This window comes from Cygnus atratus, chromosome 4, assembly GCF_013377495.2.
Source record: "Cygnus atratus isolate AKBS03 ecotype Queensland, Australia chromosome 4, CAtr_DNAZoo_HiC_assembly, whole genome shotgun sequence".
Taxonomy (NCBI): Eukaryota; Metazoa; Chordata; class Aves; order Anseriformes; family Anatidae; genus Cygnus; species Cygnus atratus.
Window position 1 is genome coordinate 62,000,559 of NC_066365.1, and position 16,119 is coordinate 62,016,677.

Sequence of the window (16,119 nt, forward strand, 5' to 3'; positions counted from 1 at the left end):
GTGGTAGGGGGATGGTTGGACCAGATGATCTTGAAGGTCTTTTCCAACCTTCATGAGTGTATGATTCACTGAGTAAACAGGAGCAGGATATGTTCTGTGCTTTCTTTAAGACAGTTTTTTTATCAGCCTTGGACAGGCTGGCTGCTGTGGTAAGGAAAGATGTATGTTTCATCAAAGACAGGCAGCTGTTACAGCCACGTACTCAGTAAAAGTTCTTAGGAACTTATTTTTACAATAAATCTTAAATACAAGCTTGGATGAACTTCTCTCTCAGTCATGGAGAAATAGCAGGACCAAGCACTTTCCCTATAGAAATTACCAAGTTTGCTCCTAGCCCTGACAATGGCTACACTACCTATAACAATGTCTTCTCCTCTCAGATGTCCCTGAATAAAAATTTTGTAATGCTCATTCTTCTGAAGACATGCAGAGGCTATAATTTTGCTGCAGTAGGTTGTCTGACTTGAATGTGGCTTTCAAAGAGAATTTATCCTACTTGCCATAGCAGCTTGTAAAATAAAAGAGGATTGCTTTCATCCATTTCATGTTGATTCCTACAGCTGGGGACAATTAACAGTTGGCCCCAGAACTTACTAAACTTCCAATCCTTGTTGCAGCAGAAGACCCAGACAACTGGTTGACCTTTTTTTTTGCATGCACCAGACCTTGAACACATTATTCTGGGTTCACACAGTTTTCTTACCCTTTGACTGGATAAGCTCCTCCTTCTGCAGAACCATTCAACAAGACATGTATCACCCCAGAGCTGTGCTGTGCATACTGCAATACATAACAATTTTTTTTTCAGAACTCATCTTACTGATTTGTTATACGTCTTGGTATTGTCTTGCAAGCAAATGATGACCAAGGAGAGAATTTTACCAAAGAGATTATCAGAATTGTGAAAATAATATCAAACTAGCACCCTAGCCTGCTCACTTCAGTAGAGAAGACAGGAACTAAGCAGCCAATGCATTAATTCAATGTATCTTCTCAAACTGTTTCTTTTTAAACCTATAAACAGCTTCTTCAGTATAAGAATAATGCATTTTGGCACTCCTTGTTGGGCTTGATCTATGAATAAAGGGTTTCCTTCAAAGCTGTCAAATGTCACTTCAGACCTGTATTCCTTAGACATTTAGCATGCTTATTGTGCTTAGTGTATGCTTAATATACATTAAGACAGCTAACACTGAATGTGAACACATTAGCTAGACAAGATGAAAAAGTCGGGTTCCTCTTGCTAAATTATACTCAGCCTAGAAAAGCTTATTTGCACCAGAGGAAATAATCTAGCCCTCCCATAACTTTAAATCTTTTTTGATCCAGCACTGTTTTCTTGAACTTCCCAGGACACACTCACTAACGCACAAAGTGAGCATTAATGCGCTATTTACAGTGATTGAAGCCATCCTCCAGAAAGAATCCACTGCATTGTTTTCACATTCTTCCATGGTAGGGCAAGATTCATAGTCCAGTCCTGTAGGAAGGCATGTGATATGTACTGTTAAAGAGATGATAATGACCATAAAAAGTGACCTTAGAAAGCAACTACTAATAGTCCTGCATTACTCACTGAACATACACGATGGCCTGACATAACACAGGAAGCTGCCAACAGTATTTTTTCTAGCATTTTCCATCCTTTGCAGTTTACACAAACTATGACTCAATAATTTGGTTAAAGTGACTAACTCCATACCTAGGATGCAATGAGCTCCACCAAAGGACCAAGGTTTATCTCCTGTGCAGCACTACTTAGATTTCTCTGTGTTATATATTCACACCAAATAGACAAGAATGAGACAGTGAAGCTACCCTGATTTTTCATGGGGTAAAATTACCTCCTCCAGAACACAGCACTCAGTCTCCGTTATGGTTATATGGAAAGACGTTTAATATAATATTAATTGTCTTACCAGCGCTGTTGGTCTGCCCACACCAGATTAGAAAATCTACAACGAAGCCAAAGAGAGTATCACTCAGAGACATGTAGCGACGAGCTCCGCTGGTAAAGCTCTTGACTAGCAGCTGATTATTTTCCCAGAAGAGAGACTAAATAACAAAGAAAAACAAAATACAGAAGAAAGGAACCATCACTTGGGTTTGGAAACAATGAGATTACGGAGTGCTGAAAACATTTTAAAACACATTTTAGTATTTCTTTCAAAATCAAGCTAATAGTTATAAATGTTAGCTCTCTCTTTAAAGGAATGAAGTTTGTTTTTACAGTGGTGTAAGTTCTGATCATTAGAGGCTTGAGGGACATTCTCACCATGCTGAGACTGGAAATAGACCCATATTAAATATAATTAGGCTTAGCTTTGCCTTCCTCGGCAGACATTTATGAAAATGAAGAAAAGGAGGAAACATTCATAATCCAGGTATATCTTAGAGACTTCTCTCATACTACTATGCTGAATTATGATGTGAAAAAAAATCAATGTCTAGCTGTTATTCTTGTGTTTGCAAAATGAGCTCATGAATGAAGTTACGTTGACAGGAGCATTTGTTAGTTTAGCTTGTATCACTTAGAGATAAGGAATAACTGTGTGCGCAGAAAAACTGCTTTGAAATACAATCTTTTAGAGAAGGCTAAAGCACACATTTTGATGGGATATGATGGCACCATATCTCAATTCTGGTTATGCTAGTTTTAATACGTTCAACATGTCAAAGTTTAACATTCAATGCTCTGAGACCTGGTGTGTCAGGAGCAGGAGGAGAAGGAAGCAGCCAGCAGAGCACCTAGCTCGAGGAAAAGTAGCTGTGCATGTACAGGGACTGCAACAGAGCTCCTGGCATGGCAGGAAAAACAGGGACCTTTGTAGCATGAGAAGGAAGTAACATCAATAAGAAAGGCACGCAAATCCCAAGTTTGTATGCAATCCACTGCAAAAGGAGTGAGGATGAAGAAATGGTAACATGCATACAGAACCCATGTGCACCAATGTGGAGCTGCTGGTACAGGAGAAGGAAGAGACGAAAAACATCCAGAAACCTTGGGGACACCACTGACACGGGAGTAGGGTCTCCTGCACAAAGGCAGGGAGTTGCAAAGTAGTACAGAGGATTACAAAGATTACTGCATAAGCTACTGCATAAAATAAACTAAGAGAAACACATCGAAAAGTGCCATCCAGCTTGAGCTTAGTTTGCAAACTACAGATGAGCCAAAATAATGAATCTTCATTCAGCCATGGAATGACTCGTGGTCCATTTTGAGCTACTATGTGATGGAAGACCCGCTGGATGTCACAGAACTGTTAACTTAACGTTAATAATCATTACCTTGTTAGCTGGAATTGTGTGAAATGCCAGTTTGATAAATAATTCATAGTCCTTAGGTAGAATGTTGCAAGGATCCTTGTTAATAAAAGCATTTCTGAAAGCTTCCCATAACTCTGAGCAATTCTTCTCACTGCAATCATTGAAACAAACAAATAGCAGAACGTTTTTTTTTTTTTTTTCCAAAGCAGAGCAAGAAAGTCATTTGTTGCCAATCTCTTTCAGTCCCCAAATGAAAACCCTCACAAGGCTAAGATAGAAAATTCACAACTCAGGAAGAGCCTATATCTCTTTTCTTTTCCCTATTTCTTACAGCAGCACCTGTACAAAGAGATTAGGAAGAAATGAAATGCAATGAAAATACTATGATTTACAGTGTGGGATCAGAATTATATGCAATTCATAAAAACTCTTATAAGGTATTCATAGTGAGGTCTGATCTACAGCACAGTAGAAATGCAGCGTTCTTAGAGATTTTGGGGATTTGAAAAGCCATTTCAATTAAAACATAGCTGAACGTGCAAAGCTATTGGAATGTAAATTTACTCTTAAAATGTCAGATTCAAGGCAGGAGGAGATACCAAAAAGTTCTGATGGCAGAAAAATGGTTTTGATGAAGAAACGCCTTCGGTGTAAGCAGGCCCTTGGATTATGGAGCTGTAACTTGCTGGAGTGAGTACAGTGGCTGTATGGGACAAGTACTGTCACTGTGTAGTAGCTGCAAGAATAGTGTTAGGATTCAACATTTAAACTGCTCATTGAGAGGCGGTCTGAAATGAGATGTTAGGCTGTGCACTCAGTTCTCTTCTGCCACTTCTGCCTTGGGGACAGTCAACTGCAGAAGGACAGGACTGGTCACCGAGGGGTGGAAGTGTCCTAAATCTCTGGATTTGCAAGAGCTCATCTGCGAAAGCTCTGAGCCTGCCTGGAGGAATTAAAAAGTAAACTGCTGCTCTCATCACTTTCCCACAGTGCCTTCCCCACTTACACTGTGACAATGTCTATGCTGGGAACACTCTGCAGAACAGAATAATGTATTTTATTTGCATAAAGCATTCCTTGTGTGAGTGGTTGTAATTACAAAGCTGTAGCTTGAACAGGTTATAGTAGTCCCTATAAGTAAACTAAACCTTGCAATTAGCATTTTGTGCATTGAATGTCATCCATACACAGCAGGGTTTCTGCTGGCACTTCTCCTCATGAGATTCTTTAAGCAGCTGTTTAGCAATGCTGCATGTCCCAGATTATTTAAATCTAGAGGACCCCTAATGATGAGCTAAACAGCTCCCATGCAGGAAAGAAACCGCCGAACTTCTCACAGTAATTTCTGCTCATGCTTCTGACACCTAGTTAAAAAACAGCTTTCCAACACCTGTTTAAAAAACAACTTATCTTAAGCAAATATGGGATCTTGATCTGAAAATATTCAGTGATGCAATATGACCCTTGATCAGTGGTTCCAATATTTAAATAGTCTTGATAACAAGATTTGTACCCGATTTCTAATTTCAAGTTCTTAAACTTTAGCTTCTGACAACTGTATATATTTATTTCTTGTTCTGCTAAAGAGCTGTTTACTGTAAGCACACTCTTCTTCATGTTAGTACTTGTAAATTATCATCAGCTGAAATCTTTGTTGACAGTTGAAACCAGCAGTAATTTTCTGGCTAATTCACTACCATTTTTTTCTTCATGTCATCTCATCTCAGGTTTGAACAGCTTGTAAATCAAAAGGATTATTTCTTAGCTGGTAAAAATACTTCTTAATCTACCGAGTGGGAAAGGACTGTAGTTCAGGACAATTCCTTCCAATTTTAATAGACACTAGTAAGTTGCATCAGATTTATTTCATAGCAGTCAGTTATTTTCCCCAAAAAACTTTCATTACATACTACCTGTTAAAAATATGGAAGAAATGCACGATAGGAACAGTTGTGTTTGTGTAATACAGCATATTCCTATTAAAAAAATTTCAAACATGATTTTCATTCAAATCCCTCACTTTTGTAAAATACCTCTTCTGCAATTTAGTATGTTCTGTTCTAATGTAAGGTTTTCCTTATGTTTATATAAACATTTTTATGTTTTAATGTTATTGCAGTGTAAAGACATGTTTTGCCAGCTCCTTTTTTGTTAGTAAAGTGTTTTTTTCTTTTCCTTTTTTTTTTTTTTAATCATTCTGTTTGATTATAAATTCAGAAGCAAAACCTATCCAGGCGGCTATGCCTGTGTAAAAGCTAGCCTGGGGGCAATTAAGAAACATACAGTGAACAGAAAGGATAATAAATAATTAGAATATCTGGATTGCACCTGTGCTATATGAAATTTCAATTTTGTTTAGATTACAGTATTTGCTTATAGACCTAAGGGAAAGAGAGTAAAAACACATAACATGAAATTAATTGTGCAGCTGTTCTTTTTATAAAGCCAATCTGGCCCTTAATTCAGGAAAGCAGTGCTAATGTCCTGCCTTGCTTTATGCTGTTCTGAGTAAGAATTTTGATGAATGTGTTCAGACTCCTCAACTTTACAATTATACCATGAAAATGTCACAGAAATTAGACCACAAAACTGTCACATATAAATACTTTCTTTACTACTGTGGTTACATTTTTAAAAGCTCCAAACAGTTCATGATAAAGTTAACATTTCCACAATAACCATCCTTTAAGTTGCTTATTTTAGAGTATTCTCCATTATTAGTTATGCCTTTCTTCTGATAAAAATGAAACGACATTATTAACTGTAATGGGAACTTTACCTATCAAGAGTATACTGCAAGATAAGACTTCAGATATGTAAACAACCGTTAACAGACTTAAGTTTTTGTAGTTTATATTATATTGTAGGTGTGTAAAACATAAAGTTTACTGGCACCTTCCACTCTGACGTGTTTATATATTTGCCAAGCTTGAGTTGTTTAGATGAACTTTTAGTACTCTGTTATTTGCATTAGGATGATGGATTCTTTCATGCAGAAATTCAAGCAAAATGGTTCTGATAGGGTAAGGTTATTAGGAGGAAACATGTCATTTTGCCTTCATTAAAGGTCATAAACCGTTCTCATGACAAGTCCTACATCTTCCTGTTTTGCAGGAGGAACTGAAAATGGAGGTTGGGGGAAGGTGGTGGCATTTGCTATTATTATGCAACATAATCTAACTTTATATAAGACTACAATTCAACACTGCAGAAACCCAGCCATCCCCCTTCTCCAAATACCTTCAAACTATCAGGAAAAATTCTGGTGACAGAAAAAAGGACAGACCTCAGTGACACCGCCCTTAGACTTTTCCTTTTTACCAAAGCCAAAACGATGCAAAGAAGAATTAAAAAGTGGTCATTTTAGCAAAGTGTGTTACCTCCAGTTCTGTGCAGTTGACAAAGATGGTGAAAACTATGACTATTGACAAGACAATGAACAGATAATGACACTTCACCAGTTGATTTCTACTTGATTTCTCAAGCGGATAAACTAAATAGTTTCTTTCAGTAGCACAGGATAGCTATAAAGTGAGGTCCTTTCCCTCTTACTTGACCTGACCTACAACACATGCAAAGTGAAGCTGGTCCTCCCAGGAGTGTTGCCAGATTTGGTGTTTTAGAAGTAACATCCCCACAGTTTCTGTGCAGCACTCTCCTCACAGAACACTGTATTACTAGGGTAAAAATGTGCAATATGAAGTTGAAGCATTAAAAATCTTGCCTTATTTACACTGCTTGTTATTACATCATCCATCAAAGTTCAATTTTTGTTTCTAGAAAGCTACATGAATGTTGGCTTCAATACTTTCATGGCTAGGAATGAAACATCAGACTTTTACTGATCATTTCATACAGAACATAAAAACTAATCCAGAAACATGCAAAAACTTACCCAACAGCAGGATTCACAATTCTGATATAGTCATAACACCTTCCAATGAAAATGCTTTCCAAGTTTTGTGTCGTACCTTCACCTTTCCATTTCCTTCCTCGCACTTCTGAAAAGCTGTTCATAAACAGAATAGAGACTAGTAAGAGAGACAAAAAAAGGCTCTTCATCGTGAATTCTTGACAACACAAGTTCTTAAAAAAATAAATAAAAAAAATAAAAAGGAGAGCTAAATGATACAAGTTCAATGGAAACCAGGAGGCTTAACATTTAATGTCTTCAATAGTGGCTGTAGTTCTCTACACAAATGACAAAGTTGGGCAGAAATCTGAACCTTGTCAGAGAATGTAATCGTACTGTTTCCTGGAATGAATGCAGCAACGGGATACATCACTTCCTTATATCTAAATGTTCTCTACTTCAGAAAAAAAACAACTTTTAAGGTTATGATGTTGCCACCTGGTGGTAACTGGGGAGAATTAAATTATATTTCAGTATCCAGGATACATTTATTACATTTAGTATTTACAAATTAAGTATTTACAATGCCTTAGGTTTGCTTTATTGCCATGCTTCAGCTTCCTAAAACACCACAAGTGCTTGCAATTTCATTAATTTCTAAGAAAGGTCTACACTTTTTGCATGGATTTCCGTAAAGGCGGAAAATAAATGTTGAAATACGTATCAAGAACAAAGAAATTGAAATACATAGTTGCTGATCTCGTAAGAACCCAAATTCCAGTGTTGTGTCACACATATGGGTAACATTAGTCAGCTCTTTTTCTCCTTCTGTCCAGGGTACTTACAGCAATTTTTTTTAATGTGATAATAGTTGTTTTCGAGTCTTCCTTGTGACAAGACAAAAATGTCTTGCAGGAACAAATATGACAGCCAGGAAGGATTAAGACACTTCCTGTGCCCTGAAGAAATATCTTCAACTTCCGTTCACTTTTATTGTGCCTCCCATTTCTTCTTGCACGAGTACTGTGTTAGAACATCAAGTGGTATAAAAATGAAAGCACTTTTCATTGTAAATATCCTGTGGTATACACTGCTGTAAATACAGCCAAATACTTTTTCCTCTCTTTAAAACAACTATTAATTTTTTTTAACTTGAGAGTATTTTTTGTACAGATTCACACTTCTGAAAAACATCCCGTTCTTTTTCTGTTGAGCAGTCTCCATGCCTCAGTGAATACACACACCTTTATTATTTCTGTATTTATTTATATAGTGCTGTAGATATATGCTAGTTATGCATTGATGCACCAGTTCTCACTTAATGCATATTGCTGAAGGCAAAATCTTTCTAATCATTGAGTAAATTGCTGATGATGGATTTCTCCTGCAAATGTGATAGAAAGATAACAAGTTCGCTTGTTATCTGCAGCAGGTTCTTTAGGAAAGCAAGACTTGCCCAGAAATAGATGTGCAATGTTGGGCTTGGTATGGTGGAGACACACCAAATGCTGTACTTTACTCCAGTTACTTCTTCAGTGCTTTTTCTCCCTATTTCCCTTCATAACCTCTCTGAAACATGGCCATACTGATGGGGCATGTTAGTTACACGGTTTAAAGTCTACTGTTTTGGATTCAGGATTAGAGAGAACAACCATCCACGGAAGTCAAGGAAAGTTTTTTTTTTTTTTTTTTTTTTTTTTTTTACCATTGACTTCACTGCAGACAAGTTTTGTCAAATAATTTCAGAAGAGATACCAGAGGCATCACTGATGGGAACTTCTACATAGAAACAAGCAGAAATTTTCACTAATTTTTCATCAAGACTAAAATTTCTGTTTAGAAACACACAGGTTAACTCGAAAAGATGGATACAGAGTTTTAGAATGGCTCTTCTGCAAGGACACACCAGGTTAGGGCTCAACAACTTCCCAAAGAAAATGTGGGGGCTGCTCAGTGGTGTTCTGCAAAAAGGACATGAACTGTCATAACGTCCCGGAGGGAATGGAAGCAGGTTCAGTAATTGCTGGGATCCCCACCTCATCCCTGTCAAGCTTCCTTTCTTCACTGGCCACTTGGAGAAATACAACATCCAGCCAGATGGACTTCTGATGTGACTCAGCACAGCCATTTCTAATTTGTTAGCTTTGATTTAAATACTTCATGTGATGGCTGATCTAACACACCTCCAGGGAAATTTTTCCCACAGTTAGATAGCCTTAAGAGTCATACCTTAGCTCTGGCCTGAACTTGTTTACCTTTAGCTTCCAGTCACTGGATCTCATGATGTTTTTTTCTGTTATGTTAATGAAGAATCTAACCTCAGAAATCTTCTCTCCATGTAAGTCTTGTAGAAAATGACCAAGTCTCCCCTTAAGGTAGTCCATGAAAAAAACAAATTTTTAATCTTGCCTCCCACGCTCTGGCAGTTCACACTGGATGCAGATCACTGTCCCCTGCTCTCTGTCCCTCTCTCCTAGAAGAGAAGTCTGCCCATGAACCAGAGTCAGCAAAATTTACAGCACATCTGCCTTGGAGATAGTCTAGTTCACAAACCAAATATTAACTCAAACTACCATGAAATTCAGCAAATATTTATGTTCTGAATCCCTGGAAGATGAGGAATAGACACGTTCTCTCCTGTTATTTCTGCCACATGGGAGTGGTAGCTTCCAACAGAAGGGAGGCAAACAGTGGGGAGCGTTAATCCCCTACTATTACTCAGGCATTAACTCCTGGCAGAATAACCCCAATTCTGTGTGATTTCCTGTTTTAGGCTTTGAAATATGACCTTGAAACTGCCCATATTGCAAGCTCCTCTAAGCAACAGAGTTCACCAGCCTCTGTTTCTTGAGGGTTTGCATCTTTGGTTCACAAATTCTACCTACAGCAGTAACCCAAGTCTCTCCGCTTCCTCGTGTGCTGTGACACCCTTTGCAAGAAACACATGCACTGTCTCCAAAACCAGAGTTGTGTTTACTAGCCGAGAAGGAAATGCAACCATCTGCTGGCTGGCCAGCTGTACAATACCTCTGTTTCGCCTTGCTTTCTTTCTCTTGTGTAACTGCTATTTTTTTTTTCCCCAGAGTTGCACAAATTTAATCTTCCAAGATTTGTGCACCTTTGTCAAATATGACTAAGTAGGTCAACATGCTCAAAAGTTCTTGGAAGCGGAAAGGATGAATGGAAAAGGAAACACCCAGTGCTGCAATTGCTTAAGCATCCTTTCCATAGATAAAGAGATAAAAGGATTATGTGTGCTGTGTGATCTAGATAATCCTGAACACGTGATCTCTCCTCATTATCTATGAATTTTACCAAGGATTTCACATTTTATTCCCGAGCATTAGTACAGTGAGGAGTACTGGGCTAAGACGTATGTGTGCCTTTGCTCAAAGTATTTCAATTTGCTTACAAGTAGTTGCTTAGATTTTTACCCTAGCCAGCTTTTAGTCTATCAAACATACGCCACTGACTTTGCATGGAGGAGTTTTCAGCCAGGAAGTTGTGCTGCATGTACTGTACGGTTGAAAATGCAATTTGGGGACGTTGGTTACGTACTGGCAGGTCGTTCGACAGTTACGAACGCCTTTTGCCAAATTAACTTGTAATCTCAATTCTGCTGAGCATTCCTGCTTCTTTTGTTTCGATAGGAGCGGGTGAGCACCCAAGGCCGGTGTTCCTGCTCCTTTTGTCTCAGACACGAAGCAAGGAGAAACAAGGACGGCATGGACGGCGGGGAGCTGCCACCACTGCTGCCAGGGGCTGGGAGAAGATCCCCACAGCAGCCCGGTGGGGGACACGTCCATCTTCCCCCCAACACCGGTTCCTTTGCAGACACTCTTCCTTTCCTCACATATGCACATACGGTCACCCACTCCATTTTGGGGGGGAAGAGAGGGGGGGCATTTTTATTCATCGCATGTCAACACAGTCAAATTTCTACTGCTCCCCCGTTTAACACCATGTTTAGAAGGCGCAGTGCCTCCAGCACAGACACCCTAGGGGTGAGGGACAGCCGTGTGTGGACCCCCCCCTCAGCTCCCCACCCCCCCTTCTGGGGCCTGGCTGTGCTCCCCGCCTCACACCACCGCGCCACCCCCACTGCGCATGCGCGCCGCCCACCCCGAGCAGCGGCGGCGGCGGCGGCGGGGCGGCGGCGGTCACGTGGCACCGGGCCGCTCCCGCCTTCCCCCCCCCCACTCCCCGCGCATGCGCGTTGGGGGGGGGGTGTCGCCGCCGCCGCCGCCGTTAGCGCCGCCGGTGCCGGCGGGGCTCTATGGGGAGAACATGGCTCCCTTCCCCGAGGAGGTGGACGTCTTCTCGGCGCCGCACTGGCGGATGAAGCAGCTCGTCGGCCTCTACTGCGACAAGGTAACGGCGGCGGGCGGGCGGGGCCGGCCTCTGCCCCGTTTCCCCGGAGGGGTTTTGGAGAGTGCGCAGCTGTCAGCGCGCCCCCTCCCCTCAGCGCCCCCGGCCCCGGGACCCCCCTCCCGCCCCGCCCCTCCCTTCCCCGCCCCGTCACGGGGGGTGCGTGCGCGCCCTCAGCGGCTCCGGGTGCCCCGGGGAGGCCGGGGGGTGTTGGTGGAGGTTTGGGGTGAAAAGAGTTTTACCCCGGATTTGTCGCTTTTATGCGTTTCGTGCTCAGTAGCGCAGGCTGGGGCGTTCCTGTAAGGCGAAGTTGGCTGCTGTGAGGAGCTGGGGGTGTTTGGTCTGGGGAGGAGGAGGCTCAGGGGAGACCTTACTGCGCCCTACAGCTACCTGCAGGGAAGGTGTGGGGAGCTGGGGGTCGGCCCTTCTCTCAGGTACCCGGTGATAGGACTAGAGGGAACGGCCTCAAGTTGCGCCAGGGGAGGTTCAGGCTGGAAATGAGGAGACATTTCTTCTCAGAAAGAGCAGTCAGGCATTGGGATGGGTTGCCTGGGGAGGTGGTGGAGACACTGTCCCTGGGGGTGTTCAAGGAAAGGTTGGACGTGGTGCTTGGGGACATGGTTTAGTGGTGACTTCGGTGGTAGGGGGATGGTTGGACCAGGTGATCTTGAAGGTCTCTTCCAACCCTAACAATTCTATGAAGGGCTACAGGCAAATACTTCAGAGCCAGCACCCCGAGAAAAGAAGTAGTGCCTCCCATCTGTGAGCATAAGTGGCTGTTTGCACACTCAGGTGGGCTAGCAGGCGCTTAGAAAGGAGGCAGAAGTTAGAGGAGGGGCAGTGCAGCAGCTTACAGCTGCAGGCAGGACAGGGGAGTCCTCCTGTCCCTTCCCCGTGCCCCCCTGTCCTGCCCCGGGGCTCGGCAGGCCCCGCTGCGGGCCTGTTCCGGTCGCTAACTCTGAGCGTGTTTGCGGTCAGGGTTGTTTTGTTGGTTTTAATCTGTGGCTGCACAGAAGTTTGTGATATCTTAACAGAGGGGACTTCACACGAAGCGACCACATGGGACTTCTCTCCCCTTGCCCCCTGCTGCAGTATTGAGTGTGGTGTTCGCAGTTGCTGAACAGGGTTTGCTTGAAGCACCAGAGACTGTAGTCATTCGCTGATGCTCCTGGATTTCTGATCCCTAGAGAGGCACGGCTGTTACTTTGAACCTCCCACAAAGTTTTGATCAAATTTACTGTGACTTGCTGAAAGTAAAACTACCTGGGCAGGAATTTTTGCTTTCTTAAGTATTGGCAAATTTGATTAAAACTACCCGGCCTGCAATGAAACATAGTCTCTCATCTTCCTAATTCTTTTTAATGTACAGGAGTCTGCTTGCTTGCTTCTTCTTTTGAAGAAGTGTAGCCATGGGGATTTATGTGTCTGTGTATATTTTTGAAGTGTTCAATCTTGCATCCTTTAACCCCGTTTCAGAGCTTGAAGGCTGTGCCTGTGACCTCTGTATTTGAGTAACGCTAGCTTTGCATCAGAAAAAAATCTGTGATCTGTTTGACTTCCCTCGTGTGATTGAGATGATGTAATTAGATGAGACGTTAGTTCTGCTTACGTGTCAATTACAATCTGTAAAGCCATGCGCTTTGTAAATTTAGTTTGCCCTTGAGTGTGGTCTTTAATTTTGGGAATTATATATGACCTACCGTTCCTCATGTGCCCTGTGTGGTGTTACAGAGTTGCTGTCAGGTTAGTTCCTCCCTGTAGTAAATTCCCCCAAATGTTAGTGAGGGTGAGATGGGTGCTTTTGTGCTTTTCAGGGCATCAGCTGTAAGGTTATTGGCGGCTAGAGTAAGCAGGTACTTAAATATTAGGTGAGGACTGAGAGCTGTAGTTTATTTTGTTCCTCTAGAACTTGGTGTGAGGCAGGACAGGGAATCAGACATGTTAGGAAGTTTGATGTCTCTCTTTAAAAGTTATCCTTGTCTCTTAACTGTTGCTAGCAATGATTTCTTCCTGCTTTTGCTGCGTTCGTAAATGGCATTTCAGCTGCACTGAACACAGCGCCCGGGACTTGCGTAGTAAGAATAACCAAAATTCTGTTTTGTAAGGAAACCCACAAAGCTCTCGCGTCTGTCACGTGGTCTGGTAAGTCCTTGGGGAAGTACGCCCCTACAGGGAGAGGAGCGCTAGGGTAACAGTCCCTACAGTGAAAATGGTTTTCATAACGCCTGACATCATCTTTGCTACAAATAGAGCTGATAGCGTTTGCCTATCTCTAGTCAACTGCCCTTCGTTGTCAGGAAGGTATTTACAAATCGTAGCCACGTCCCCCGTCTGAGTTACCTGCTTCCTGGACTAAGCAAACCGAGGCACCCAACCATACGCGGGGGTCCCGCCGGCTGCACCTCAGTGTACTTGTTGCTTTTGTCAGCTCTCCTCGCTGCTGCCCGCGACACTGCAAGCTATCTGGCTGCTGCTGAGGCTGTGCCTCCCTTGCTCCCATCGGCGCTTAATGACTCACAAAGGCTCTAAGCTGGCAGAAAACGTTTTTTCTTTTTTTTTTTTTTTAAGCGGGGTAATTTTTCTGCTGATGTTGTGTTGCCAGTAAGAGCTTGTCAGATGAGCACGGAAGCCAACGCAAGGCAGAGGGTGGGACCGTGGCAGCCAGATTGGCTTGAGCTACTGGGAAACCTCAGCCTAATTACGTCTACTTTTGCCTGAAATCTGTTGTGCAAAACGAGTCGCTGCTGGTGTTGAGGAGAGCTGATGCATGTTGGATATGGTGCTCTGCAGTCTTGTTTAATAGCCACATACTCACTTCGGGCTTCCCTGTGCCTATCTGAGGACTGTCAGATCCATGGCAGCTTGTAGTTATCAGCGTGGTGGTGTCCAGCAGAAAACCATTTCTGTGGCTGCATTGTGACCTTGTGGACGCACCACTTGCAGATCGTGTTTTTTAGCAGCTTTCCACCTTTCCATGCTGTGGCCGAACGTATCCTGTCTGTCACGAGGCAGCAGACATCGCTGCCGATTATGTGTTAAAAATGCCATCCTGCTTTAGCTGTAAACATCGGTAGCTGTTTTCAGAGCTCTGCTGCCAGGTGCTTGAGCTGCCGTGTGGTTTCCTGTAACGCTGCTGTGTTAGTTTGCTGAAACACTGTAAAGCAAAACAAGATGAGAAAAATAGAGAAATCATGGCCTGTAACGCGTAACGTATCATCTTCCTCCTAAGGAGATTGGTTATCATAGCAAAAGGAAGTGAGATTCCTTTTTGAAAAAGAATCTGGTTGTTACTTCAAGTTCCGGGCTGCTGAAATAGCGACCGGTCTAGATGCACACCTGGAATAAAATTTGGCTGAGCCTACCCCAGATGAGACACCTGGGATCGCTGGATGGGATTTCAAACTTGTCTCGTGGTGGTTTTGCAGCTGAAGAATGTGTTTTCTAAGCAGAGGGTTATGTTCAGGCTTTCCTGAGATGAACCTGCTAAATTACCCAGCAAACCCAGGCTGTATTAGCAAAAGGAAGCACAGTCATGGCCTGAACGCTGTCATGCCGTGTCGCTGATGGGTAACTTGCTCTGCAATCTTTCTCACTGCCTCACAAAATTAGCGCGAGATTCAATAAGATTCAATACTGTGAGCAAATGGATGTGACGGCTGGCTGCTTCGGGAAGGGTTAATTATTGCTCGTCTGGCCGCTTGATGAGCAGCGAGTTCACCCAGGCGAAAGGCAGTTCAGTAAAACTGGCTCGCTAAGAGGTCAGACGAGCTGCAGAGCCAGGTTGGCGGTGTGGGAGGAGGGCAGGGCTAGCCCCTGCAGGAGTAAACGTCTGCTCCAGCAGCTCCGCTGCGTTGTGCAACCGTTGGTGTTGGAGCAAACACGTCCGGGGTTTTTCCTGGGTTTGCCTGACTTCGGTCTTCTGTGATCTCCCCTTTCTGCAGAAGATCTCAGCCGTTACTTCTAATGGTTCAGTAATTACTTTGGCTAGTTCTTCGGGAAAATTTGGGTCAATTCTGTCGTGTTCTGCTGACTGGAATACGTTGAACTCGTTATAAAGATTTAACTGGTCTTTTTGTTTTCTAGCCTACGTTTCTGACCATTTCTTAAAAGTTAGTTGCTGTAAATATAAATATTGTCTTAACTTCCTTATGAAGACTAAAGCTGAGATGACAATTTTCCTGTTGTCATCTTTCTGCCTTTCCTGTTAAATCGTACATTTAAGTGTATAGATAGTATTTTTTTTTTTTTTTTAAATCCGTCTACATTGACCTTTCTGCTGTTTTCTTTTTTGGTGTGTCCTCTGTTACTTGTGAATGAGTCCTCCTTATTTATATTGTAAATCCTATTCTGTTACCAGCGGTGTTACGTTCTTGGTTGGTTTTGTAGGATTCTTTTCTAAACGTCCCACATAGCTAACAGTTCCTCTCTCCATTTCCTAATAATTGTTCCTTTTGATAACTCAAGTTTCTTTCACCTTTGTCTGTTTCAATAGCTTCCTGCTGTGCTTCAGTCATTTCTCTACTTTGCAAGTTTGGGGCTGTGCTGAAGGGAACGAATAGTTTTTAAATGTTAGATTTGTGATGTTCTTACAGTAAGAATGTTACAGATCAACCAGTTGGGGAGGGAAA

At 42.4% G+C, this 16,119-nt stretch overlaps 2 protein-coding genes across 4 annotated transcripts in view; one reads left to right on the plus strand and one right to left on the minus strand.

Moving 5' to 3' along the window:
• LOC118259455 (ADP-ribosyl cyclase/cyclic ADP-ribose hydrolase 2) overlaps window positions 1-7,577 on the minus strand; it is a 30,190-nt gene extending 22,613 nt beyond the window's left edge. For 2 of the 3 annotated variants that reach the window (XM_035568986.2, XM_050710265.1), the window contains exons 1-5: window positions 7,166-7,536; window positions 3,292-3,421; window positions 1,920-2,055; window positions 1,398-1,480; window positions 704-780 (exon numbers count right to left, since the gene is read on the minus strand). In XM_035568986.2, coding sequence (XP_035424879.1) covers window positions 704-780; window positions 1,398-1,480; window positions 1,920-2,055; window positions 3,292-3,421; window positions 7,166-7,332 — 593 coding nt within the window. In that variant the 5' untranslated portion in view covers window positions 7,333-7,536. Of the gene's footprint in view, window positions 1-703; window positions 781-1,397; window positions 1,481-1,919; window positions 2,056-3,291; window positions 3,422-7,165 lie in introns of all 3 variants that reach the window. The other variant, XM_035568985.2, reaches the window with a different exon arrangement.
• A 3,739-nt stretch (window positions 7,578-11,316) lies between these two features.
• The window catches only part of FBXL5 (F-box and leucine rich repeat protein 5), a 35,782-nt gene continuing 30,979 nt past the window's right edge, over window positions 11,317-16,119 (plus strand). Inside the window, 1 exon segment of the mRNA XM_050710266.1 lies at window positions 11,317-11,494. Coding sequence (XP_050566223.1) covers window positions 11,333-11,494 — 162 coding nt within the window. The 5' untranslated portion in view covers window positions 11,317-11,332.